The 26,670-nt window shown below is 43.7% G+C and overlaps 1 protein-coding gene across 1 annotated transcript in view; it reads right to left on the bottom strand.

The window, feature by feature from the left end:
• SNAPC4 (small nuclear RNA activating complex polypeptide 4) overlaps positions 1-26,670 on the bottom strand; it is a 109,901-nt gene that overhangs the window by 62,858 nt on the left and 20,373 nt on the right. Inside the window, exons 15-17 of the mRNA XM_060250661.1 lie at positions 11,409-11,789; positions 2,576-2,695; positions 1,560-1,779 (exon numbers count right to left, since the gene is read on the bottom strand). Coding sequence (XP_060106644.1) covers positions 1,560-1,779; positions 2,576-2,695; positions 11,409-11,789 — 721 coding nt within the window. The remainder of the gene's footprint in view (positions 1-1,559; positions 1,780-2,575; positions 2,696-11,408; positions 11,790-26,670) is intronic.

Raw genomic sequence — 26,670 nt, 5'->3', positions numbered from 1 at the left:
GTACCGGGGTGGTTCATGGTCTCAAGAAGAGAAATACTCCGGGTCTCGGGTTCAAGAAGGCTCACGGTACCGAGATGAATCAAAACCATGGAGTCGAGGCACTGAAACTTCACGGTCTCTATGGGGCGCGATATCCAGTTCACGGTACCGAGAACGCCGGAAAACTTCCTCCGAAGGGAAACAGGAGTAGCGGTGGTAGACTCGACGGTATCAAGGAGATGGGGATCAGGAGACTGAGGAGTACTCATATCTACCCATCTGGTAATAATTACGGTGGTCACGGTAGACTGGTGAACAGGAACGGAAGTCACGGCAGCGAGCCGGTGAGCAAAAGTGGACATGTTGGGTGGACACCTGTGTTGAAGACTCCCGGTAGAGAGGAGAAACTCCAATGTCCCGAAAAGATCCAGCTTGAAGCAGAGACCAGGCATGCTCCTGAGGAAGGGTCAGAGGATCCGAACACGGGTCGGGTTCGAGGATGTCGAGTGGCATGACACTGTGGACCAAGGGCGAATGAGATCAAACTGGAATGACCTTGACTGGAGCTGGAGAATGAGGAGTGAGATGAGGCATGTCCGAAATGATGTTGGAAGGCGCCGAAAGCTCTGGAGGAAGTAAAGGTTGAGTCAAGACTGAATGGGTGGAAACCGAAGCCATAGTTGTTGAGATGGTAGCAGTTGAGGTGGTAGCCATCGGAGAAGTCGTTTGAGTCGACCTTGTCGGATCACAGGATTTCTTCGGAACCAAGGCCAATGAATCAGTATGGTGAGACTTCTTTGAAGACTTATGGCCAGTGTCGGAGTGCTTGGATGCTCTCTTGTCGGACTTATGCTTCTTAAGGGATTGAACAGCAGCCGACGCAGTCGAATCTCCCGTTTGATGTGGGGGAGGCGGCGAATCAGAGATGGGCAAGGCCCGGAGAGATTTCTCGAGCAAAAAACTTTGGAGTCTAGCCGCTCTATTTTTTCGCGCCTGTTTTCCAAAGTTGGCACAGTGGGGGAAAGTATCGACCTGATGAGCCTCACCCAAGCAAAAAAGACAATAAAAGTGTCAATCTGAAGTAGGAATTTTAGATCCACACCTCCAACATTTTTTAAAAGTGATTTTCCCTTCCATACGCTCCGGACAAGGGAGGGGAAGGGAGGGAAGAAAATAAAGGAAAAGGAAAGCACAGAAAGGACGAAAAAAAGGCAGAAATGGAGATAAAGAGAAAAAAGGAGAATACAATACCACAAGCAGGAAAGACAAGCTGAGGAGAGAGGAGCGCAGCAAGGTAGGTACTGTCCAGGTGGCGGAAAAGAAGAAACTGAGTGGGAGGGGCGCCTCCTGCTCGCTCCAGGCATATGCAGTCGATGCCTGCTCCCCAGAGCGAGTGGGAGAGCGTGCCAAAAAACGCTCTCGGCAAGCTACTGGAGACACCGAGGTACGGATTCGTTGCCTGCGGCAAGACCCCTGTGTGGGACTGCACAGAGACCACGATGAAGATCCATCATTTTCTTCCTCAGAAAGGAAAAGGTGAACTCTATAAAACTGCTCTTGGCCTCTAGGGCTGCAAGTACCTTTGGACTTGTGAGACGCTTTGCTCTTGACCCGAAGGCTCCAGGCCTGAACCATGCTGCCAGCCCAGGGTGCCACCGCCATCATCAGCCGCCGGGTAAGAGTCATCTTCCACATCCCATCCCTCTGGCCTCTGGCAGCCTCTTTGATTGGGAGGACTACATCTCTCTCAAGACCCCTCCATGAAGTAGAAGCAAAGTGCTTCTTTCTGCTTATCTCTCTCTGTATGTGATCCAGAAGAGGAATATTAACTTTGATGCCAAACTACCCTAGGCTTCTGAGCACAATTAATACTTGCTTTACCCAGAGCCCACCGAAAAACCCAGACATGTACTTCAACTTCCTGCCTGCTCCATCCAAAGTCTCAAGACAAGTAACAGCAACATTAAATGTAAAACAAGTGGGAGGCCCACAATACTTGCAGGGGAGAATCCCATCCCCACCAACGCAGCTGCTCCAGGCCCCACCGATCACCTTAAGCCCAGCGTTGACAGAAACAGTGACTGGGAGCCACTCTGCCTAGAGCAGTTCTCAGAATGCTCTGCCCATGGGCCCCAGGAAGAGGCTCCCACAGTGCTTTGCCACAGCATATGGGCCTTGAATGGCTTCCTGTGGCAAATGGCCTTTGTCAGTTGAACTGGTGCATGCACAGATGCTTTTTTTAAAAAAATCTGGGGGTATTTTAAACCCTCAATGTGTTTAACTTTTCAGATTTTTCTGCAAACCTGGGAATACCCTAAGTTTTCAGAAGAATCTGTTTAGCATCTGTGTGGTCCTGATTAATGGATTTAGGTATTTACAGATGGACATCACTGTTAGACATATACATTAAAAACCAAACACTAGCACCACACATTCTGTCCAATTAACATTAATTTGAACAGTTCAAAGGCTAAGTTGATGCCCAATCCTCGCTTTCCAGTGCTCCAAAGCCAGCCCAAACTGAACACCTCTAACCAATCTCTCATACACCTGAGAGAACAGTTTGTGCCATTTCATTTTCTTACAAGAGAGGTACACAAGAGAGCCTAAGAAAGGTACCTACATTTCTCCTCTGCAATTCATAGCTGTTTCGCCGCAAGACACGTTTCACATAGGCCAAGGAAACCCTCCACGAATCCTTTTTGCTTCTGGAAATCTGCAGGAAGAGTAAAACATTTAACTAAAGCAAAATGCTCATCAAACAATGGGATTTTTGCCCACACCCATTTAAATGAATATGGACATTTAGGGAAGAACCCAACACGTAAATCCTGTCAGCCTGTTTGCAAGTCATGAAAATGTTTCAGCGGATTGCCAATGCTTATCATGGCAGTTAGTGGCATATGGAAAACCTGACAAAAAGGAGGGAAGTCCTGCCTTTTGGCATTTATGGAGAAGGTTCAAAAGGCTTGTGGGTAAAGGTGACCCAGCTGACTTCCAGAAGGCTTCTGACAGGATACCTCAGCTTAGTGAGAGGCCTTCTAATAGATTAAAAATTGGTTCAACAATATGAAACAGGAATAGACAAGTTCTCATCATGGAAAATCAGCATTGGCACCAATGCTGTTTAATTTTTTCACATGTGATCTGGAATTGGGGGTGAGTAGTACAGTGGCCAAGTTTGTGGACAATACCAAATTATTCAGGGTGGTAAAAACCAAGGCTCTGGTGAAAAACTCCAGGAGGATTTGGGTAAGCTGGCAACAACATGACTAATGAAATCAAGTGTACAGCGGTACACATTGGAACAAGAAAATCCCCCTCACTGATGGAATCTTAACAGCTCAAGACTGAGAGGGAAAGAGATAAACAGGTTGCTTACCTGTAACTGACGATCTTCGAGTGGTCATCTGTGCAGTCACACACCTGGGTCTTGCCCTCGGCAACGGATCCTAACCTCACTTGAGCGTTTTTTTGGCGTGCTTTCTGGTTCGCCATGGTGAGCAGGCACTGACTGCACATGCCTGGAGCGAGTGGAAGGCGCCTCTCCCACTCAATTTCTTCCAGCCGCTATTGACATCCATGCAGGAGAGAAACAAAGAGCCAGCAGAGGGGAAGGCTGGGTGGGAGTGTGTGACTGCACAGATGACCACTCAAAGATCATCAGTTATGTGCAGTCCCACACATGGATGATTAACAAGCTGAAGACTAGGAGGCGGGTGCTGGAAAGTTGGTAAGCAAATAATAATACTTGCTTTCCACATAGGCACTCACCTGGAGCAGGGTCAGTGGAAGATTGGACAGAGGACTGCCTGGCCAAAGGAGGCATCACGTCTCGCACATATGTCCAGGGCATAATGAGTGACGAACGTGGACAGAGAGGACCAGGTCGCAGCGGCACAGATGTCCTCCAAGGATACTCCTTGCAGAAATGCCGAAGAAGTCGAGACGACTCTAGTGGAATGAGCCTTGAGTCCGACAGGTAATGGTTGTTTAGCAGTTTCGTAACATAACCGAATTGCACTAGACACCCATTTGGAAAGTCTTTGGGTGAATATCTTGGAGCCTTTATGGGGATTGCCATAGGCTACAAACAAATTAGGGTCCTTGCAAAAAGGTTGTGTACCTACAAGATAGAAGGATAAGGCTCTCTTCACTGACAGTATGCAGAATCTTTTGACTTGAGTTCTTGGGTTCAGAAAGTTGGGTCCTTGGGTTCAGAAAGAAAGCTGGTAAGGAAGCTGCACTTGAAAGGTGGAAGGGGGAGATGACCTTTGGGAGAAAGGTGGGGTCTGCACGAAGAACCACTTTAGAACTAGGGAAGACAGTATAAGGTGGATCAGCGCGGAAGGCACATAAATCATTTGCTCGTTTACCCAAGTTGAGTGCAACCAATAGGACAGTTTTCCAGGAAAGTCAACAGATGCTAAGGACTCAAATGGTGGTTTAACCAGAGTTAAACTCTAGGCAAGAACGATGCGTTTAACCAGGGGATGTAGATGTAGGAGTCACTTGAGGAATGCTCTAGACAAACGATGAGAAAAGATTGTCTGGCCATCAACTGGAACATGGAACGATGAGATGGCCGACAAATGAACTTTTAGTGAAGAGTAACTAAGTCCTGCAGGGATAATAGGTACTGTAGAATGGAGGAGATGGGAGCAATCTCAGGATTAAGGTCATGGGATTGTGCATATGCGGAAAACGCTTCCGTTTAAGAAGGTAAGAGTGTCTAATAGAGGGCTTCCTTGCATTGAGAATAACATGTTGCATCTCTGGGGGCATTGTTAAGGACGGATACTCCACGCTGTGAGATGCAGAATCTGAGTATTGTGGTGCCAGACCTGGCCCTGATACTGAGTGAGAAGGTTGGGTACCAGAGGAAGATGACGATAGGAATAGTGCAATAGCTGAAGAAGACTCGTGAACCACAGTTGCCTCGGCCACCACGGAGTGATGAGAATGCAGTCTGTCTGATCTCGGATGATCTTGAGGATCGAGCGTGTGATAAGCTGAAATGGAGGGAACAGGTAATGGAAACCTCCTGTCCAAACATGGAGAAATGCATCGTTGCTCCCTCTCGCATAGAAACAACGGCATTTGGTGCTGAGTCGTGTGGCAAAGACGCTGGGTTTCCTGAAGCATCGGATGATGTGCTGAAGATATGGAGGATTGAGAGGCCATTCATGGTCGTCCAGGCGAAACCTGCTGAGATTCCGCTAGAGTGTTTTCCACTCCGGACAGATGGCTTGCTGCTAGGTAAACGTTGTACGATGCACCATTTCCAAAGGGCAATGGAGAGATGGCAAAGGCGAACTGATCTCGTTCTCCCCTACCTGTTTATGTAGAAGACGGTTGCCATGTTGTCCGATGTGATTTGGACATGATGATCTGTTAGAGAAGGAAGGAAGGATTGAAGGGACCTGTGGACCGCTATTAGCCCCAAGCAGTTGATGTGGAATTTCCTCTCTGCGGGAGACCACAGACCCCAGCCCCACTTCGAGGCAACTGTAGTGACATTTGCAGTAGGGGAAGGCAGGGTGAAGGGCATCCCTTGAAGCAGGTTGGACTGAAGGGTCCACCAGTTGAGAGAGAGTAAAACGTCCTTGGGTGCGGTGAGAATCGTGTTCTGAGGTTGTCTGTGAGGGTGGAAGGCACGGACAAACCAGAGTTGCAGAGGCCTCATCCGAAGCCTGGCGAATCTGATAACAGATGTAGTTGCCGCCATGTATCCCAGAAGACATTGAAACACAACAGCAGGTTGAGTTGGAGATTGAAGAATAGAAGTGGTGATCGCGATAATTTGCAAACTGCAAGGTAGAGGAAAGAAGACCATGTGAAGGTGTGTGCAGAACTGTAGGTCCTGAGTGGGGTGAGTTGTGACTTGGCAAGATTCACCCACAGACCTAAGGATGCTAGGAGGGATAGTGTGACTTGAATGTCTCGTTTGAGATGTTGAGGTGACTGAGCAGTCAGGAGCAAGTCGTCCAAGTACGGGAAGATGGTGCTATCTCGGAGGCGAAGAGCTGCTGCCACCACTGCCATACACTTTGTGAAAATACGAGGGGCTGTGGGCAGTCCAAATGGGAGGGTCCGATATTGGAAATGGTGGTGGCCCATGGCGAATCTCAGGTGTTTCAGATGTTGAGGTCTTATCGACATGTGGAAATAGGCATCCTGAAGGTCCAGGGATGCCATCCAGGTGTTTTGAGGGATTAATGGCAGGATTGACTGAACGGAAATCATTCTGAATTTTTTGTAAATTATCTGATCGTTGAGTTTCCCGAGATCTAGAATTGGGATGTCCGCCTCCATCTCGTTTTGGGACTAGAAAGTTTCTGGAGTAGAACCCTGGTTTTTGGAGATGGTGAGGAATGGGTTCTATGGCCCCTTCGCGAAGGAGATCTTGGATTTCCTCGTGTAGAAACGGGGAAGGTAGTGTCTAAAACGGTGATGGTGAGGGGGCGAAATGAATTCTATGAAGTAACCTATCCAAATTATGGTAAGTACCCAGGAGTTTGTGGTGATCTTCTGCCAAGTCCTGAGAAAAGGAAAGAGCCTTGTGTGACATGGAGGGAGCAGGAGAGAGAAGTCGAAGAGACTGCTTAGAGGGTGGTGTAGTCTTCTTGCTCGGTTGGGAACGTGACTTTTGCTGGTAAGGCTGTTTGGTTTGGGGCCTCTTACGTCGCCAGTATTCTGATTGTTTGGGAGAATGCTGACGCTTCAGATACGGCCTCTTCCAGGGACGGGAGCGGTTGAAAGTTTGACGCTGTTGTTCCTGGGTGACTCCTAGGCGCTTGGCACGCTTGCGGCCATCATCTACGGATGTGAGGCCTTCGTCCGTGGATGCATGGAACAACCCTTGACCATTAAATGTTAGGTCCTCTATCTTCTGTTTGATGTCAGTCTGCAGGTTGGTCAAGCAAAGCCATGCATGGCGTTGAAGCGCTACAGATGATGCAAAGACCCTGGAGGAGCAGGACACTGCATGCTGAACGGTGTTGATATGTTGTTTACTGACTCTGGAGAGTTCTGAAACTGATGAGCCAGCTTTAGAGAGGCGTCCGGTAAAGTTGGAATTAGGGGTGTGAACTGGTTGGCAAGGTTGAAAACATAAGCTGAAAGGTAAGGTAAATAATTATTAATTTTCGAGTAGATGGTAGCCAGACCATAGATCTTCCGTGCTTGGGTGTTGAGTTTACGCCTTTCCCAGTCCGGGGGAGCAGGGTGCCTAGAGTAGGGGTGGCCAACGGTAGCTCTCCAGATTTTTTTTTGCCTACAACTCCCATCAGCCCCAGCCAGCATGGCCAATGGCTGGGACTGATGGGAGTTGTAGGCAAAAAACATCTGGAGAGCTACTGTTGGCCACCCCTGACCTAGAGGGTTTGGCCTTCGAAGCCAAGTGCACAATTATCAAATTAGGAGCTCGGTGAGAGGAGAGAAATTTCGAATCCAGGGCATGGACTCCATAAAGTGAATCAAACCGTCTAGGTGTTGGTGCAATCGATGCTGGCTTGTCTCAGGTTTCCTTAAGTCCCTCAAGGTGAACAGGGAGCATGGGAAGTAAAGATCCAGCAGGCAAGTCGGCTTGGACTAAGTCATGCACCACATCAGTGACCGCAGGGGTGTCAGAAGGCAGGGTGACATTGAGAGCCTCAGCCATGGTGGAAATCAGGTTGAGATAGGCCTTAGAGCCATCGGATGGAGAAAGGCGGCCCAGGCGAGGAGTATCGGAGCCGGGGGAAGCTGGAGAATTAGGATGGTCGGAGTCGGATGACCTAGAGCTTACTGATTCTGAGTCGAAGTCATATGGAGCAAGCAGAGGCTGGTCCGGAGTCACAGGAGACAGCCATTTGTTGAGATCTTTCAGTGGAGCTGCAAGAGCTGAGGGCATGGTTGCAATCAGTGAGCAAGGGGCTCGGATCGGAGATCTAGGAGCCGGAGCGGAGGTGGAAGTTGAGGCCAAGACTTGAAGTCGAGGGGCATATAGAGGAGAAGCGTGTCGGCTCTTAGGATGCCTATACTTGGCGTAATCACAGTACGGAGAGCGTCGGAACCCTTCATTTGAAGGGGATCTAGAAAACTGTCTGTAAACTCTTTGGTACCGAGGCAAAGGAGATCTCGTAGCGGTAGTGGTAGTCAAGGCGGAGTTCTGCTTGGCTGGGAGAACGAGAATGGCGGTGAGGAAAATGTCATGGAGGAACATTCCTGTCATGGGAAATAGGTGCCCTGTAGTCCCGAACTGAGAATTGAGTGGACGTCTGTCAATAAAGTTGTGTTGAGATTTGGGTGGATGACTCATGAAACTCTCTATACAGAAAAGAAAGCCTGATGTCCCGGATGCGTTCGGATCCAAAAGATGCCTGGGGTCAGGTTCTAAGATGTCCAATGGTATGGTACTGTGGACCAATGGAGATCTGGATGGGATCTGAATCACATCTGCAGGTGAAGCTTAAGTAAGTTGGGGCATCTCAGTGATGACATCAGTGGGAGCTGTAAGCTCTGAAGGTAGGAGCGTTGCGTTGGTAAGTGTTAGCTGAGCCGAGGCTGAGGTCATCAGAGTTGAGGTGGAAGTCACTGGATGGGTCGAAGTCGAGGCCGTTGAAGATGAAGGGGTCGACTTGGGAGTGGAAGCCTTGCTGGTTTTGGAAGTAGATTCTCAATGTTTTTTCGGCACCGAAGCAGATGAATCTGAATGGTGGCTTGACTTCTTAGACTTGCGACTGGACTTAGAATGGCGGGAGGCAGATTTGTCGGGCTTATGCTTTTGCAGCAATGCCACAGTGGCCGATGCAGCCGAATCTCCCTCTGGGTGGGGGAGGCGGCGAATTACTGGAAGTGGGCATAGCCTGGAGAGACTTTTCCAGAAGGAAGCTCTTAAGTCTGGCGGCTTTGTTCTTTTGCACCTGTTTACCAAAGCTGGCGCAGTGGGTGCAGGAGTTAACCCTGTGAGCTTCCCCAAGGCAAAAAAGGCAGTGGGAATGACCGTCGGTGGACGGGATTTTAGCCCCAAACCTGCGGCATTTTTTGAAAGTGGTTTTCCCTTCCATACACTCCAGATAAGGGAGGGGGGAAGGGGAAAGGAAAGAAAAGCACAGAGATAAGGCTCCTTTTTTTAAAAAACAGATATGGATGCAAGACAGTAAAAGAGGAAAAGGGAGAGAGAAAAATACGATACCACAGAAGACAACGAAGAGAAGAACGAGCTGAGGAGATGAACGCAATGAGGTAGGTGTTGTCCAAGTGGCGGGTAGGAAGAAACTGAGTGGGAGGGGCGCCTTCCGCTCGCTCCAGGCATGTGCAGTCGGTGCCTGCTTCCCAGGGCGAGCCGGAAAGTGTGCCAAAACGCTCAAGCGAGTTTTTGGAGTCTCCGAGGTTAGGATCTGTTGCTGAGGGCAAGACCCATGTGTGGGACTGCACAGAGACCATGATGAAGATCTTGAGGTTGTAGAGCGGATAGATTAGTAAACCTGTCTACTGAATGTGCAGGGAAGATGAAAAAGGCAAACTCCATGATGTGGACTGGGACTGAAAATAAAAATGTAGTAAGGCCTCATTTGAAATACAGCATAGGGTTCTGGTCACTGCATCTTTTAAGTCAGTTTGGTGTAGTGGTTAAGTGTGCAGACTCTTATCTGAGAGAACTGGGTTTGATTCCTCACTTCTCCACTTGCAGCTGCTGGAATGGCCTTGGGTCAGCCATAGCTTCCAGAGGAGTTGTCCTTGAAAGGGCAACTGCTATAAGAGCTCTCTCAGCCCCACCTACCTCACAGGGTGTCTGTTGTGGAGGGGGGGGGAGTAAGGAGATTGTGACCGCTCTGAGACTGAGATTCAGAGTGTAGGGCGGGATATAAATCCAATATCATCATCTTCTTTTTAAAGAAGTAGAGCTGGAGACAAAGAGGGCAAACAAGGAGATTAAGGGGTTGGAGCATCCTTCCTACAAGGTTTTTAAATATAGAGCACTATAGTAGCATAAGCTTCTAAGCAGGGAGTAGGGGTCATGACAGGTTTATAAAATCAAGGCTAGAGTGCTTTTTTCTCCCCTGTAGTATTAGATCTCAATATTTATTTATAATTTAGATTGGATTTATAAATTGCTCAATCTCTGAGTACTCAGGGCTCTGAGCGATAAACAACCATAAAACATTATATCCAATCAGTTACAGAAATTAAAAAACTAATTAAAACACTTTAACAGATAACAGTAGTAGAAGATGAATCTCCACTCTGAATCTCAGAGCAGCTCACACAATCTCCTTACCTTCCTCCCTCACAACAGACATTCTGTGAGGTAGGTGGGGCTGATAGAGCTCTCCCAGAAGCTGAACTTTCAAGGACAACTCTGTAAAAGCTATGGCTGATTCAAGGCCATTCCAGCAGCTGCAAGTGGAAGAGTGGGGAATCAAACCCCGTTCTCTCAGATAAGCGTCTATGTAATCACTACAACATACTGGCATTGATACATCTAATTCCAACTATGTCTCCACCTCAAGGGAGGGGGGAGGTTAAGGTGAGAGTGTAGTCGGAAAGGGGGGAGAAGGGAGTGCCAGCCAATACGGGGCCTGTTGCTGTCCTCAACCATCTGCCTTGCAAGCCCTGCAGTACTGCATAAGGTCACACTGACAAGGAGTCTCACCAGGCCAGGGCCAGGGCAAAGAAGGCCCTAGTCCTGGTCAGGGACACCCGAGTGTCTTTTGGCAAGGCACTCAACAAAACTGATGGGCAACAGATTCAAGACAAACAAGGGAAGTACTTCATTACTCAATGGAAGTGTGGAATTCACTCCTAGTAATGACCATGGGTACAGGTAACTTTAAAAGGTGTTTAGACATTAAATTAAGGATAGACCCATTAGTGGCTACTAGCCACAGTAAGCAAAGCAACCTTGCTATTCAGAGGCAGTGATCCTCCGAATGGATCCTCTGAATGCAAGGAGGCAACATCAGGGGAAGACTGTGCCTACTACAGCCCAGTTGTTTGCCCTGCAAAGCAAAATGCAGGCTAGTGAGACACACATGAAGCTGCCCTTGGTCCATCAAAGTCTACTCAGACTGGCAGCAGCTCTCTTAAGTCTCAGACAGAGGTCTTTCACATCCCCTACAGCCTTGTCCTTTTAGGTGGTGATGCTGGGGATTGAGCCTGGGACCATCTACATGTGAAGCTCTACCACTGAACCAGTTCCTCCACAGGATGTTAGACTAGGTGGAAGACTGGTCTGATCCCACAAGGCTCTTTTTATGTTAAGTTTCTTCCAGTTTATGAAGGGTTTTACTCACTGCTGGCCACCCTTCTTCCCCACAGGTGACCAACCTAAAGATGGTTCCATACCAAAAGAGCTGAAAGGAGCTAGTGGGACACTGAACAGGAAACTGGAAGGCATGGCCAAACCTCCCTTGTATGGGACAGCCCTAGCTTCCAGAACATACTCTGGTATCCTCCACAGCAAATTCCTCCTCTGCCTGAATATTAACTGATGGAGATGTCCTGGACTGTAGATCTTCAGAAGCTTGGTCCTTTTCTGCAACAAGAAGAGCACCATGGACCGACTTCCGTTTTCTGCTCACATCAAAGCCTTTTGAAAGCACAGTGACAGAGGCCAACTCCCCAGGAATGCTGGACAGAGTCTGCCTTGTAGGGATCCACAAGTCAATGCTGGGCACTCTCCAGACTTCAGTCTTGGGATTCCTGGACTCCTCCTCCTTCTCCTCAGTGCTGTCTTTCTCAAGTACTGGGTCTGAATCCTCACTGCTGGACTCTGATCTCCGTTTCTGACAAAGGTTATCCTTCTGCTTCCTCCTCCTGTTTTTCTTTAAACATAAAAGAATACACAAATGACTCCTAGGGACACCTGAAGTTCTTCTGCCTTCAAACAAAGCTATAATAATACAACAGGTCATGACATTTTACAGATTACAAAAAGTCAGATCCCTGCTCCAAGGAACTTGCTATAATTTTGATCTCAGGGAGACAAAGAGAAGGGAGAGGCAGGGATTAAGCATGCTCCAAATGGTTAGTTAGATGTGCTCAGGCTTAGTTTCAGTAGGTGATGGGATGGGGAAAGGTGGGAGGTTCCTCCTCCTTTTCTGCGATGTGGCTCTGTGGGGGAAGAAGATCTGGAGGAAGGAAGCAGCTTCAAGCAAGTGTTCTAGAAGCAGTTATCAGGGCAGAGGGAGAAAGGTGGTGTCATGCCCCATCTCGTCAGCCAGTATGCCCCTGCCAGACCTGTTAAGGTTGTTACCAAGATTTCTAAACTGAGAAATCGTTCAGGACCGGACAAAGCAGGAAAGTTTGTTTTTCTTTTCCAGATTATGAACAAAGAAGAAGATGAAGAGTGAGATAAAGAGGACAGTATTTAAGTTTTTCATGTGTAGGCTGGCCTAACAGTTTAGGTTTTTTAAAATATGGGCAGAAGGTCCACTCTATTCACCCTCTTGGCTCTTCCCTCTTCTGGAATCTGATTTCACCCTCTCTCTCTGTGCCTCTCCAATCTCCAGCTCCTCTTCGACCCCTACCTTGCTCCTTTATACCCCTCCCGTCTTCCTAGCCCTTCCCCCGTTAACTCTCCCTCTTGGCTCTATCCCCCCCACCCACAATAAGCTCCAATGCCCAGCTGAAGCTTTGGTCCTGGCCACACCCACAGGGCTTGCCATAATTCAGGAGGTGCCGCTTCGCCTTGAGCTGCGGTTATCATCATGTCTGATTGGGGGGGGGGTAGGGCTCTCCTGGCTCCAGGTTGCCTCCTCAGCTTCCTGCAGTGATGGCAGGGTGGATAAAAATCAATTATTTTTTTTAAAAAAATTTAAAAATCGAATTTTTTAAATAAAATGCTTTTTGGGGAAAATATATTATCATCCAAAGGTTATTCCATCATGAAATAAGAAATAGTTTTTAATTCTGAAGCATAAGGCTGTATATTCATGCAACGTTTACATTTTTTGGTAATAAATCCTATTAATCCATTCACAATGTCATGCTCTTCCAGAGGTTTCTGTAAGATCACTGGGCAGTTTCTCTGTCTACATGATATTATCACAGAACACAGATGCTTGGTTTTGCAGTTCTCAGAACTGTAATTTGTCTGCAGAGATCACATGCCTCTTCTACACAGCAAAAATGTTATAAAATGAACAGAGTTGAGAAAAAGATCTTAATCTCATTGTTCTACAAACCTATGTACACAGAATCAATCCCTTACGTGCTATGTTTCAAGAAGTTCAATGAATAGAAAAAGATTGCTTGGAGTGGAATAGATCTGCACAAGAAGAAACTTAAGTGTGAGGATGGAGGGGCAAGCAGTAAAAATGAAAGTGAAACTTTTTGAGCAGAATACTCCAAAAGACTTTGGATCTTTTGTGTGTATAATCCGAGGTTTATCACATTATTCTTTCCCTGGAGGAGAAAACCTATAATTCATTCTAAATTGAGAAATCGTTCCGGACCGGACAAAGCAGGAAAGTTTGTTTTTCTTTTCCAGACTATGAACAAAGAAGAAGATGAAGAGTGAGATAAAGAGGACAGTATTTAAGTTTTTCATGTGTAGGCTGGCCTAACAGTTTAAGTTTTTTAAAATATATATATTTTGTTTAACCACATCAGTTAACAAACATGGATGTTTAAGCAAACATATGCTATAATGTCATTGTTTTAGTTGAATAAAGCAATTTAAATTATTATTATTGTTACAGTAATGATTATTTTTCTCCTTCCAATAAAGTACAGCAGAAAAGTTGTCCAAATATGATTAATCCATTAAACTGGAGATAATTCACTTCACAATAATTTCATAATTACCTATCTATAATGTGTTTCTCATAGTATTAAAAAGCATTATTTTTATATAACTAAGATTAATATGAACAGTTGTTATTCTAAAAATGAAATCTTCATCTAATTGTGAATATTAAGGTTATACCAGCAAAAATGAGTCTTTATGTAGAAAACTATGATTTAAATCAAGTCTCACTGACTAGTGATTTAAATCAAATCCACCCTGAGTGATGGGGTACCACTCGGCCCACATTCAGGGTCTGGCTCGGCAGTCTTTTGGGGCAGTTCCAACTCTTGTTCTGTGACAGAGCTGCATTTCCTCCCTAGCTCCTGGTCTTTGTTATGGAGCCCTGACTCGCCTGCCAACTCAAGTCCTCTCTTGGGCATCATCTCACAGGTGGATGGATACCTTGGTGGCCCATTCTGGTGGGTCTTGGGGGCTGTTTGGCTCCACTGGGGGTGAGGGTGTAGTGACAGTCCCAGCCAGGACCAGATTGAACAGGTGGGCATTGCCTGAGCTTTGTATAAACAATTTTATTAGTAACATATGGTAGTAGAACTATATCTACAACTTATAAAAAGCTTAAGATAATAAAAAAAGAACATCATTCTACCCCACATCTTACTTTTCTCCCACCCCTCCCCCCAATACTTGACCCCCGCCAGTGTTATTTTAAAAAAAAAAACAGATATTAAAGGTACCTTTAACTATCAAGAAAAAACAAAAATTGATTAAGAAAAAGATCCCCCCTTCAAAAGTTATATTCTTGTCTTAAAAGTCTTAATCATCAAAAATTGCCCAATGACCTTTTATTTTCCACTCTTTTTCTACATATCTTCTGAATTTCTTCCACTCACGATTAAAAAGTTCTAAATCGCAGTCTCTTAGTTTTCTTGTTAGTTTGTCCATTTCACTCCATGACATAACTTTTATAGTCCAGTCCCATTTTTCTGGTATTTTTTCTTGCTTCCACAACTGCGCATACAATGTCCTAGCAGCTGAGAGCAAGTACCATATTAAAGTTCTATCTTCTTTTGGAAATTTTTCCATTTGTAATCCCAGCAGAAAAATCTCTGCTTCTTTGTTAAATTCATATCCTAGGATCTTAGATATCTCTTGTTGAATCATCTGCCAAAACATTTTAGCTCTTTCACAAGTCCACCACATATGGTAGAAAGAACCTTCATGCTTTTTACATTTCCAGCACCTATCTGGCATCTTATTGTTCATCTTTGCTAATTTTTTTGGAGTCATATACCATCTATACATCATCTTAAAACAGTTCTCTTTAATACTATGACATGTTGCGAGTTTCATAGAGTTTTTCCACAAATATTCCCAAGATTCCATCTTTATTTCTTTATTTACATTAATTGCCCATTTTATCATTTGAGATTTCACTACTTCATCTTCTGTAGTCCATTGTAAAAGTAATTTGTACACTTTTGAAATTAATTTCTCATTATCTCCAAGCAGAACTCTTTCCATTTCTGTTTGCTCTTTCCTTATTCCTTCAGCTTTGATATCATTCTCCATCAAGCTTTTTATTTGTTGCATTTGAAACCAATCATATTTATAATTCAATTCTTCTGCAGTTTTCAGTTCTATTTTCCCACTTTGTATTTTTAGTAGTTGGTTGTATGATAGTTGTTTTTCCTTAACTGTTTTGGCCGTTAACTTTATCACTTCAGCCGGCACTATCCACAAAGGTCTTCTCTCATCGCCATATTTCTTGTACTTTATCCACACATTTAGTAAGCTGCTCCTTATATAATGGTGAGAGAAAAGACCATCCATCTTCTTTTTCCCATAATACAAATAGGCATGAAAGCCGAATTTTTTTCCATGGCCTTCTAACACTAGAAGTTTTTCATTTAATAGCGTTATCCATTCTTTCAACCATACTAAACAAATTGCTTCATGATACAGTTTCAAATCTGGTAATTGAAACCCACCTCTCTCTTTTGCATCTATCAGGACTTTCATTTTGATTCTAGGTTTCCTCCCGGCCCACACAAATTCTGAGATTTTTCTTCTCCATTTATCAAATTGCTTAGCATCTTTCACAATGGGGATGGTTTGAAACAAATACATAATCCTTGGTAAAATATTCATTTTTACTGCAGCTATTCTGCCCAACAATGACAAATTGAGCTTGTTCCACTTTAGCATATCTTCTTCTATTTTGCGCCAGAGCTTTTCATAGTTGTTCCTAAACAGATCAATATTTTTCATTGTTATCTCTACCCCTAGGTATTTTACCTTAGAGGTAACTTCACAACCCGTTAGTCTTTGTAATTCTTGTTGTCTATTTTTCTGCATATTCTTACATAAAATTTTTGATTTTTCTTTGTTTATGTAAAGTCCCGCCAACTCCCCAAACTCTTGTATTCTCGTTAACAACAACGGTGTAGCTTGTAGGGGATTTTCATTTATAAACATTATATCATCCGCAAATGCTCTATATTTATAGGTATACCCTTTTATTTGTAGTCCTTCTAAATCTTTTTCATCTTGGATCTGCATCAGTAAAATTTCAAGAGTCATTATGAACAACAATGGCGAAAGCGGGCAGCCTTGTCTAGTACCTTTACTAATTTTCATTTCGTCTGTAAGATCTGCATTGATGCACAGTCTTGCCCTTTGTTCAGAATATATTGCCTTTATCATTCTTATAAAACTTTCTCCAAGTTCCATTTTTTCCATCACTGCAAACATAAAGTCCCAATTTAAATTGTCAAATGCTTTTTCTGCATCTGCAAAGAATAGTGCTACTTCCTTTTCTGGATGTCTTTCATAGTATTCTACAATATTTACAACAGTTCTAATATTGTCTCTTATTTGTCTTTTAGGAAGAAAACCAGCTTGGTCCTCCTTTATAAAATTTATCAGATATTGCTTAAGTCGTTCCGCCAGAATTCTTGTAAATATTTTATAATCATTGTTCAAAAGTGAAATTGGTCTATAATTTTTCACATTTGTAGCGTCTCTTTCTTCTTTAGGTATCAAAGAAATAACAGCTTCCTTCCATGTATTTGGTACCTTCCCTTTAACTCTTATTACATTCATCAGCTTCTGTAATTTTGGTATTAATTCCGGGGAGGAAAATGGCGAGCTGAGTTGTCTCTCACATCGGGAGCAAGCTGAAGGTCTTGTTCGGGGTAGTGGAGGGCAAATCAAAGCCCACTGCCTACCTTTCTCAGTGAGAGAAAGGTCCAAGACTTGCACTAAAAACTTTGGAAGAGATTTACCTTGGCTGAAAAGGAGCCCTGTAGAGGGTTCCTTTGAGGCTTTGAGGGGTCTCAGAAGTTTGCATAGTTATCATCTGCAAGATCTTTCAGAGTCATTGATTTGACATAAGCTCGTCAGGATCCTAACCTTCTGGGACAATTTTAAACAACTAAAGTTTTGGAAGACCAGTGGAACTTGGATAAGTGAAGAAAAAAAGGTACAGAAGCTCTTTTTTCACTCCGGAGCTATTTACAGATTAAAGGGACGTATTAAAGGTGGGAAGAAGGGGAAAATATAAAGCTTGCAAATAGAAGAAAGAAATGGAGAAGTTTGGACTGTTTTAATACAAAAGACAGTGTGAAAAACTGCTAAAATTTGAAAAGAGAACATAGTTTTGTCTACTTGCGGTTTGCGGTTTGTGAAAGTTAAACAGCCACGTTGCATCAGAATATACTGGAACAGCTTAGCTCTTCTGAGCAAGACAGGAAATGCGTCAAGTATCGTGAGATTTCCATGAGAGTTGAAGCTGACAGAAACAGGAAGCAGTAAAGGAAAAAGCCTACTCTACATCATAGAGAAACGTCGGCAGCCATTGCTGGGAGGTCCAATTTAAAATATTGTTTTAAAAAGATTTGGGACTTTAAAAATTGACAGAATCGACGGGAAAAAGGGTAAGAAAACAAGAACTATTGACTACATTACTGGTGGGCGCCTGAGGTGACTTTAAAAGGGGGAAAAAAAATTTTTAAAGGGGAAAAAATCGCGGCCGCCATTTTGGAATTTTTGAAGACTTTTTTGATAAATATCTTGGCTTTGGAAGCTCAGAAACCAGCGAACTTAGGCTTGCTGGAAAGGGCAAGCTCTGCTCTATTGAACCTGACTGTCAAATTTCAAATTGGTGAAGTCAAAAATTTCGTCATTTTTTTAAAGGGGAAAATTTTTAAAAAATATATATTTGGGCCTGGGAAGCTCAGAAGAGAACAGAACAAAGTTTAAATAAGAGAGAAAATTTAAACCTTTTGAGCTTGGTAGCCAATTTGTAAATTGTGAGACGGAAATTTTTGGTATTTCTATTTTATCTCTCTGCTCCTTGCCTAAATGTCAGAGCCCAGGCAGCCCCGAACAAGAGCCCTCTCATTAGAAAAAATGCAGGACCAAATGGAGGCTATGGAAGCCAGGATTATGAAAGGAGTTAAGAAAATGATGGAAGAAATGAAGGAAGAACTTGTCACAGTAATTAAAAAAGAAGTGGATGACCTCAAAGACCAAATTGGGAAAATAGACAAGAAAGTACAGGAAGTGGAGGAGAAAGTTAAAATACATGATACCACCTTGCTGAAAGTCCAAGAAAAAGTGACGATCCACGAATGCAAATTAATGGAAAATCAGATACGCTTGAGAGGAGTACCTGAGGAAGAAGATGATGATCTGAAAGGATATATGACAAACATAATTGCAGAATTCTTAGAAGACGACCCTGACAAGACTAAGAGCATGTATGATCACATGTATAGAGTCAATTCGTTATATGCCAAAAAAAACAACTTACCAAGAGATGTTGTTGTAAGATTTATGACAAAGGAAATGGTGGGAAGGATTATGAAGAAAAACTTTGAACAGTCATTGATAGTAAGAGGTAGCAGAGTGAGAATTATGAAGGAGCTACCCAAAGAAGTGATAAACGACAGGAGAACATATAAAAAGTTGACAGAAAAATTGAAAGACAATGGCACAAGGTACAGATGGATAATCCCCGAGGATTTGAGCTTTGAACTTCAGGGGAAGAGAGTAACAATTACAAATGCCAGAGAGCTGAGGAGATTTTTTGAGGAAAATAAAGAATTTGCACCATGATGGATTACAAATTATTGTCTTGGAATGTTAATGGACTAAATTCACCACAAAAAAGAAGGGCAACTTTTCATTGGATTAAGAAGCAAAATTGTAATATAATTTGTTTGCAAGAAGTCCACATCAAACAAAAGGATTATAAATTTTTATGGAACAAACAATTGGGAAGGGAATTTTTTTCATTAGCTGAACAGAAAAAAAGGGGAGTAGTTTTTTATATTAAACAGGACTTGGAGCCAAAACTGGTGTTTAAAGATAAAGATGGAAGATTTGTAGCAGTGGAAATAACATCAAATGGGAAAAAAACGCTGTTATTGGGACTATATGCACCTAATGGTGCAAAAGATGCTTTTTTTAAAGACATTATACAACAACTAGATGAGTTGACCTACGATCAAATACTCTTGATGGGAGATTTTAACGGAACAGTTGAGAACTCATTGGATAGATCCGGAGGGAAAAAAAATAGTGGGAAAGAAGGGAAATTGCCAAAGTCTTTTTTTGAATTAGTTAAACAGGAAAATTTGGAAGACATATGGAGAAAGTTTAATCCTGAAGTGCGGGACTATACTTTTTTTTCTGCAAGACATAAGACCTTTTCTAGAATTGACATGCTGTGGGGAACTAGAGACTTAGGCCTTACAACAAGGAAGATAGATATTTTGCCTAAAATTGGTGCTGACCATAACCCAATAATGTGGATTACAAAATTGTCCAAAAGACTGAGAAGATGGAGACTGAATGAGGATTTGCTACAGAACAAAGAAACAGTGACTTTCCTAGGAAAAGAAACTAAGAAATTTTTCCAAATGAATGATAAAGAAGATATTGATTTTCAGACGGTCTGGGACACTTATAAAGCAGTAATGAGAGGGTTGTTGATTACTTTGAACAACAAAGATAAAAGGGAAAAAGAAAAACAATTATTGGACATTCAAAATGAAATAAAGAAAAAAGAAGGAGAGTTGAGGAAAAGACCAGGGAAAAAGAAGATTCTAAGGGAAATTTCAATATTGCAAACTCAATTAAGACATTTACTAAACAAAGAAGTGGAATGGAATTTGAAAAGGCTTCAGCAGAAATCGTTTGAAGGAGCAAATAAGACGGGGAAATACTTGGCGTGGCAGCTGAAAAAAAAGAGGGAAAACAAAACAATTAGTAGAATTGTGATAGATGGAAGAGATGTAGTAACTCAAGAGGGAATAAAAAGAGAATTTTTTAAGTATTATGCCAAGTTGTTTAAAGGTGCTGAAGTAAAGAGAAAAAAGATAGATGAATATTTACAGAAAATAAAAATTGAGCCTTTAACTGAAAATATGAGAAAAATTTTGAATGACCCAATTGAAAAAATAGAAATTGAAGCAGCAATTAATGTGATGAAGAATGATAAAGCTCCCGGGCCAGACGGTTATACAGCTAAGTATTTTAAAATTTTTAAAGGCATTGCCTGAGCTTTGGACAGAAGGCTGAAGAGCAAAGGTCACAGGCAGAGAAGTACCAGGACATAAGACTATGGGGGAGGCAATGACACAGAGACCAAGGATACAGAGTTTGCATTGGAAGCAGGAGAGGCAGCCACAAAGAATGATAATCATATGGATGCAATGCAACTTGAAGAAGGAGGAGGAGATTGGATTATACCCCACCCAAAGGAGTCTCAGAGTGGCTTACAATCTCCTTTTCCTTCCCCTCCTCACAACAGACACCCTGTGAGGTAGGTGGGACCGAGAGAGTTCTGACAGCAGCTACTCTTGAGCAGAACAGCTCTGAGAGAGTTCTGCCTGACCCAAGGACTCTCCAGCAGGTGCATGTGAAGGAGTGGGGAATCAAACCCCGTTCTCCCAGATAAGCACCCACGCACTTAACCACTACACCAAACTGGCTCAAGTGTGAGAGCAGAAGACCAAGGAGGCATTTCAAAGGGCTAAAAAAAAAAAAAGCCAGGTCATGAAGTGGAGGCTGACAAAGGGAGCAGACAGGAAGGGATGCATTCTGGCAATCTTGTTAAGGAAGCAGCAGACAGAGTAAAGAGACAGAAGGTAAAAGCAAGGCTTCATGCCTTATTAATATTAGAGGATGGAAACATATAAAAAGGGTATGAAGAGGTGAAGGTTTGGCAGGAAAGGAGAGGGGCCTCAGACAGGCAGAGATGGCTGTAACACACTGATGGCATGGAAAATCAGGGGAATGAATGTGGTCACCCAACAACCGTGTGCAGAGAGAACAGGGCCAACAATAAATCTAACAGGGACCCTGACAGAAAGAAGGAAAGCGGAAAAAATGAAGAATTTGGAAATGAATTATTAGACTACGATTTTAATTCTACAATTATTAGACTACATCTCACAGAGGTCTGAGAGGAGCAGAACAGAGCAGAGCAGCTCTCATAGCTGAGACAGCTGGAGAAGTTGCTGAGAATTTCTGAGTTTTGAAAGACTTCATTCTGAGGTTTGTGGGGCTGCCTAAAATTCTGAGGTGTGATAGCTGGGGAACTGCTATTTGTTTGGTCTTTGTTTGCTCTTTGTTTGGTTGAGTGGGCTAAAGGAGAAAGAGATTGAGAGTGATTGCTGCTGATTGCTGAGGAGTGCCTCTGCTCCACCCTCTTTGCATTTTAAGCTGTGCCTTGCCAAAGGGCTCTTGGCCTGGGGGCTCCCTAAGGACCAGGAACCCAGATCCCTGATTTTCTTGTTCTCCCAATAAGGTAAGTTGACCCTCCAGAAGGGGAGCCACTTAAACAAACAGCATTTAAAGAGGACTGTATATTTTGATAGGTAGGTAGGTAGGTAGGTAGGTAGGTAGGTAGGGTAGATAGATAGATAGATAGATAGATAGATAGATAGATAGATAGATAGATAGATAGATAGATAGATAGATAGATAGATAGATAGATAGATAGATAGATAGATAGATAGATAGATAGATAGATAGATAGATAGATAGATAGATAGATAGATAGATAGATAGATAGATAGATAGATAGATAGATAGATAGATAGATAGATAGGTGATAGGTAGGTGATAGGTAGGTGATAGGTAGGTGATAGAGAGGTGATAGAAGATAGATGATAGATGGATGATAGATGGATGATAGATGGATGATAGATGGATGATAGATGGATGATAGATGGATAGATAGATAGATAGATAGATAGATAGATAGATAGATAGATAGATAGATAGATAGATAGATAGATAGATAGATAGATAGATAGATAGATAGATAGAAAGAATGCCAGCAGGGGGTTGGGGGCTGTCCAGTGTTTTGCACTGAGTGTCACATGTACGACTATCTGCCCAAAGGACAGAAGTCTTGGGTGTGTGCTCGATGCAAGGAGCTCCTGGTCCTCAGGGAACGAGTTCGTACCCTTGAGGCCGAGGTGACTGCCCTAGAGAAGCAGAGACGGTCAGTTAGGCATTTTGGGAAGACTCTCGGGGGCGTATTAGATGAGCCCCACTCTGAACGTAGCAGCCCCGTTGCTGCCAGAGAGTGTGAGGGTCGAGAGGGAACAGGGCACCGTGCTGAGGATAAGGGGAATGCGCCCTCAGAAGGGACCTCTTCTTCGGTTGGTGAGCGGGAATCCTTTCGCGCCAAGGAACCATCCCTGGGCAGGGGGAGAGGGGGTTTTTGGTAGTTGGTGATTCGATCCTTAGGCAAGTAGACAGCTGGGTGGCGAAACCGCGTACTGACCGTAGGTGACTTGCCTGCCTGGTGCGAAGGTAGCGGACAATACGCATGTAGTAGATAGGCTGATAGACAGCGCTGGGGAGGAGCCTGTGGTCGTGGTGCATGTTGGCACCAACGATGTGGGGAAATGCAGTCATGAGGTCCTGGAGGAAAAATTTAGACTGCTAGGCGGGAGACTTAAGGCCAAGACCTCCAAGGTAGCCTTCTTGGAAGTACTACCTGTTCCATGTGCAGGGCAGGAGAGACAGGCACAAATTAGAAGTCTCAATGTGTGGATCAGACGATGGTGTAAGGAGGAAGGGTTTAAGTTTGTTAGGCACTGGGATGCTTTCTGGAACAAGCGCGAGCTGTACAAAAGAGACGGTCTCCACTTGTCGCCGGATGGAACCAGGCTGCTGGCGCTTAAAATCAAAAAGGTGGCAGAGCAGTTTTTAAACTAAATCTTGGGAAAAAGCCGACAGGAGATGAAATGTCTCTGGTTCGGGAGGACTCGTCTCAAAGAGATGAAGGGTTGGCTGCTATTTTTCTACCGGGTAACGGACCAGAGTTGTCCACTGTGATGATGACAAACAGTATGGACTGTCTGCCAGACTCTTGAGGCGGCAGAAGGAAGGTAGCGGGCCTAGCTTGCCTGGGAAATTATAGATGTTTGTATGCATTTGTTTGTATTGTTTGCATGCATTTGTTTGTATTGGAGAAAGTCCAGAAAAGGGCAACTAGAAAGATTAAAGGGCTGGAGCACTTTCCCTATGAAGAAAGGTTGAAACGCTTGGGGCTCTTTAGCTTGGAGAAACGTCGACTGCGGGGTGACATGATAGAGGTTTACAAGATAATGCATGGGATGGAGAAAGTAGAGAAAGAAGTACTTTTCTCCCTTTCTCACAATACAAGAACTCGTGGGCATTCGATGAAATTGCTGAGCAGACAGGTTAAAACGGATAAAAGGAAGTACTTCTTCACCCAAAGGGTGATTAACATGTGGAATTCACTGCCACAGGAGGTGGTGGCGGCCACAAGTATAGCCACCTTCAAGAGGGGTTTAGATAAAACTATGGAGCACAGGTCCATCAGTGGCTATTAGCCACAGCGTGTGTGTATATATAAAATTTTTTGCCACTGTGTGACACAGAGTGTTGGACTGGATGGGCCGTTGGCCTGATCCAACATGGCTTCTCTTATGTTCTTATGCAAATGCTAGAAGTGTTTGAAGTAAAATTGGTGAATTGGAATGTTTAGTGTTGGGAGAAAACAGTCATTGTGGGAATTTCAGAAACTTGGTGGAATGAGGAGAATCAGTCGGATACGGTGATTCCTGGATATAAGTTATATCGGAAGGATAGGGAGGGAAGGGTTGGAGGTGGGATGGCTCTGTATGTCAGAGAGGATATACGGTCCAGTAAGACTGAGGTCAGAGAATTAGATTCACTTTTAGAAATGCTTTGGGTTGAAATAGAGGGCCCAAAAGGAAATTTAACTATGGGAGTTTGTTATCGCCCACCAAATCAAAAGAGAGGACGATTATAATATGATGGAAGGCTTAAAGATAGCGGCGAAACGTAAAACTGTGTCATAATAGGTGATTTTAACTACCCGCAGATTGATTGGGTCAATATGTGTTCTGGTCGAGAGAAAGAGATTGAGTTTCTTGATGCTCTCAATGACTGTGCTATGGAGCAGATGGTCTCTGAACCTACCAGGGGTGGGGCGATCCTGGATTTGGTCCTAAGTAATGCCCAAGACTTGGTGAGAGATGTAAAAGTGATCGCACCACTTGGGAACAGTGACCATAACGTTATTGATTTCACCATTTGTATAAATAGGGAGTTGTCCAAAAAGACCGCCACAACAACGTTTAACTTTAAAACGGGTAAATTCTCTGAGATGAGGAGGCATGTGAGGAAGAAACTGAAAGGAAAGGTAAATACGGTCAAAACCCTTGGGGAAGCTTGGAGACTATTTAAAACTATAATCCTAGAAGCTCAGATAAAATACATACCACAAGTTAGGAAAGGCACAAACAGGCATAAGAAAAGGCCTGCGTGGTTAACAAACAAAGTAATGGAAGCTGTAAAAGGTAAGAAGGATTCCTTTAAGCTGTGGAAAACCAGTCCAAGTGAGATTAGTAAAAGGGAACACAGGCTGTGGCAAATCAAATGCAAGACTGTGATCAGGCAGGCAAAAAGGGACTATGAGGAGCATACTGCAAAAAACATAAAGACCAACAATAAAAATTTCTTCAAATATATTAGAAGTAGGAAACCAGCCAGGGAGGCAGTGGGGCCCTTGGATGAGGTAAAAGGATTACTGAAGGAGGACAGGGAAATGGCTGAGAAGCTGAATGCATTTTTTGCCTCCGTCTTCACTGTGGAAGATGAGAACTTTTTGCCCGCCCAGAACCACTAACTTTGGAAGGGGTGTTGAAAGACCTGTGTCAGATTGAGGTGACAAAAGAAAAGGTCCTACAACTGATAGACAAATTAAAAACTAATAAGTCACCGGGTCCGGATGGCATACACCCAAGAGTTCTGAAAGAACTCAAAGTTGAACTTGTGGATCTTCTAACAAAAATTTGTAATCTTTCATTGAAATCTGTCTCCGTTCCTGAGGACTGGAAGGTAGCAAATGTCACCCCCATCTTTAAAAAGGGTTCCAGAGGAGATCCAGGAAATTACAGGCCAGTCAGTCTGACTTCAATACCGGGAAAGTTGGTAGAAACCATTATCAAGGACGGAATGAGTAGGCACATTGATGAACACGGGTTATTGAGGAAGACTCAGCATGGGTTCTGTAAGGGAAGACCTTGCCTCACTAACCTGTTCCATTTCTTTGAGGGGGTGAACAAACATGTGGACAAAGGAGACCCGATAGATGTCGTTTACCTTGACTTCCAGAAAGCTTCTGATAAAGTTCCTCATCAAAGGCTCCTTAGAAAGCTTGAGAGTCATGGAGTAAAAGGACAGGTCCTCCTGTGGATCAAAAACTGGCTGAGTAATAGGAAGCAGAGAGTGAGTATAAATGGGCAGTTTTCACAGTGGAGGACGGTAAGCAGTGGGGTGCCGCAGGGCTCGGTACTGGGTCCCATGCTCTTTAACTTGTTCATAAATGATTTAGAGTTGGGAGTGAGCAGTGAAGTGGCCAAGTTTGCGGATGACACTAAATTGTTCAGGGTGGTGAGAACCAGAGAGGATTGTGAGGAACTCCAAAGGGATCTGTTGAGGCTGGGTGAGTGGGCGTCAACGTGGCAGATGCGGTTCAATGTGGCCAAATGCAAAGTAATGCACATTGGGGCCAAGAATCCCAGCTACAAATACAAGTTGATGGGGTGTGAACTGACAGAGACTGACCAAGATAGAGATCATGGGGTCGTGGTAGATAACTCACTGAAAATGTCAAGACAGTGTGCGTTTGCAATAAAAAAGGCCAACGCCATGCTGGGAATTATTAGGAAGGGAATTGAAAACAAATCAGCCAGTATCATAATGCCCCTGTATAAATCGATGGTGCAGTCTCATTTGGAGTACTGTGTGCAGTTCTGGTTGCCGCACCTCAAAAAGGATATTATAGCATTGGAGAAAGTCCAGAAAAGGGCAACTAGAATGATTAAAGGGCTGGAACACTTTCCCTATGAAGAAAGGTTGAAACGCTTGGGACTCTTTAGCTTGGAGAAACGTCGACTGCGGGGTGACATGATAGAGGTTTACAAGATAATGCATGGGATGGAGAAAGTAGAGAAAGAAGTACTTTTCTCCCTTTCTCACAATACAAGAACTCGTGGGCATTCGATGAAATTGCTGAGCAGCCAGGTTAAAACAGATAAAAGGAAGTACTTCTTCACCCAAAGGGTGATTAACATGTGGAATTCACTGCCACAGGAGGTGGTGGCAGCCACAAGCATAGCCACCTTCAAGAGGGGGTTAGATAAAAATATGGAGCAGAGGTCCATCAGTGGCTATTAGCCACAGTGTGTGTGTATATATATATATATAAAAAAAAATTGCCACTATATGACAGAGTGTTGGACTGGATGGGCCATTGGCCTGATCTAACATGGCTTCTCTTATGTTCTTATGTTAATTTGATCATCCCCAACATATGCTCAGGTGATATTATTTCAAGACATAACATCATCAGCTGCACCATCCCAAACAAATCC

This window comes from Heteronotia binoei, chromosome 12 (genome assembly GCF_032191835.1).
Source record: "Heteronotia binoei isolate CCM8104 ecotype False Entrance Well chromosome 12, APGP_CSIRO_Hbin_v1, whole genome shotgun sequence".
Taxonomy (NCBI): domain Eukaryota; kingdom Metazoa; phylum Chordata; class Lepidosauria; order Squamata; family Gekkonidae; genus Heteronotia; species Heteronotia binoei.
Note: the sequence above shows the minus strand (reverse complement) of the source record. Positions and strands in the feature narration are given on the sequence as shown.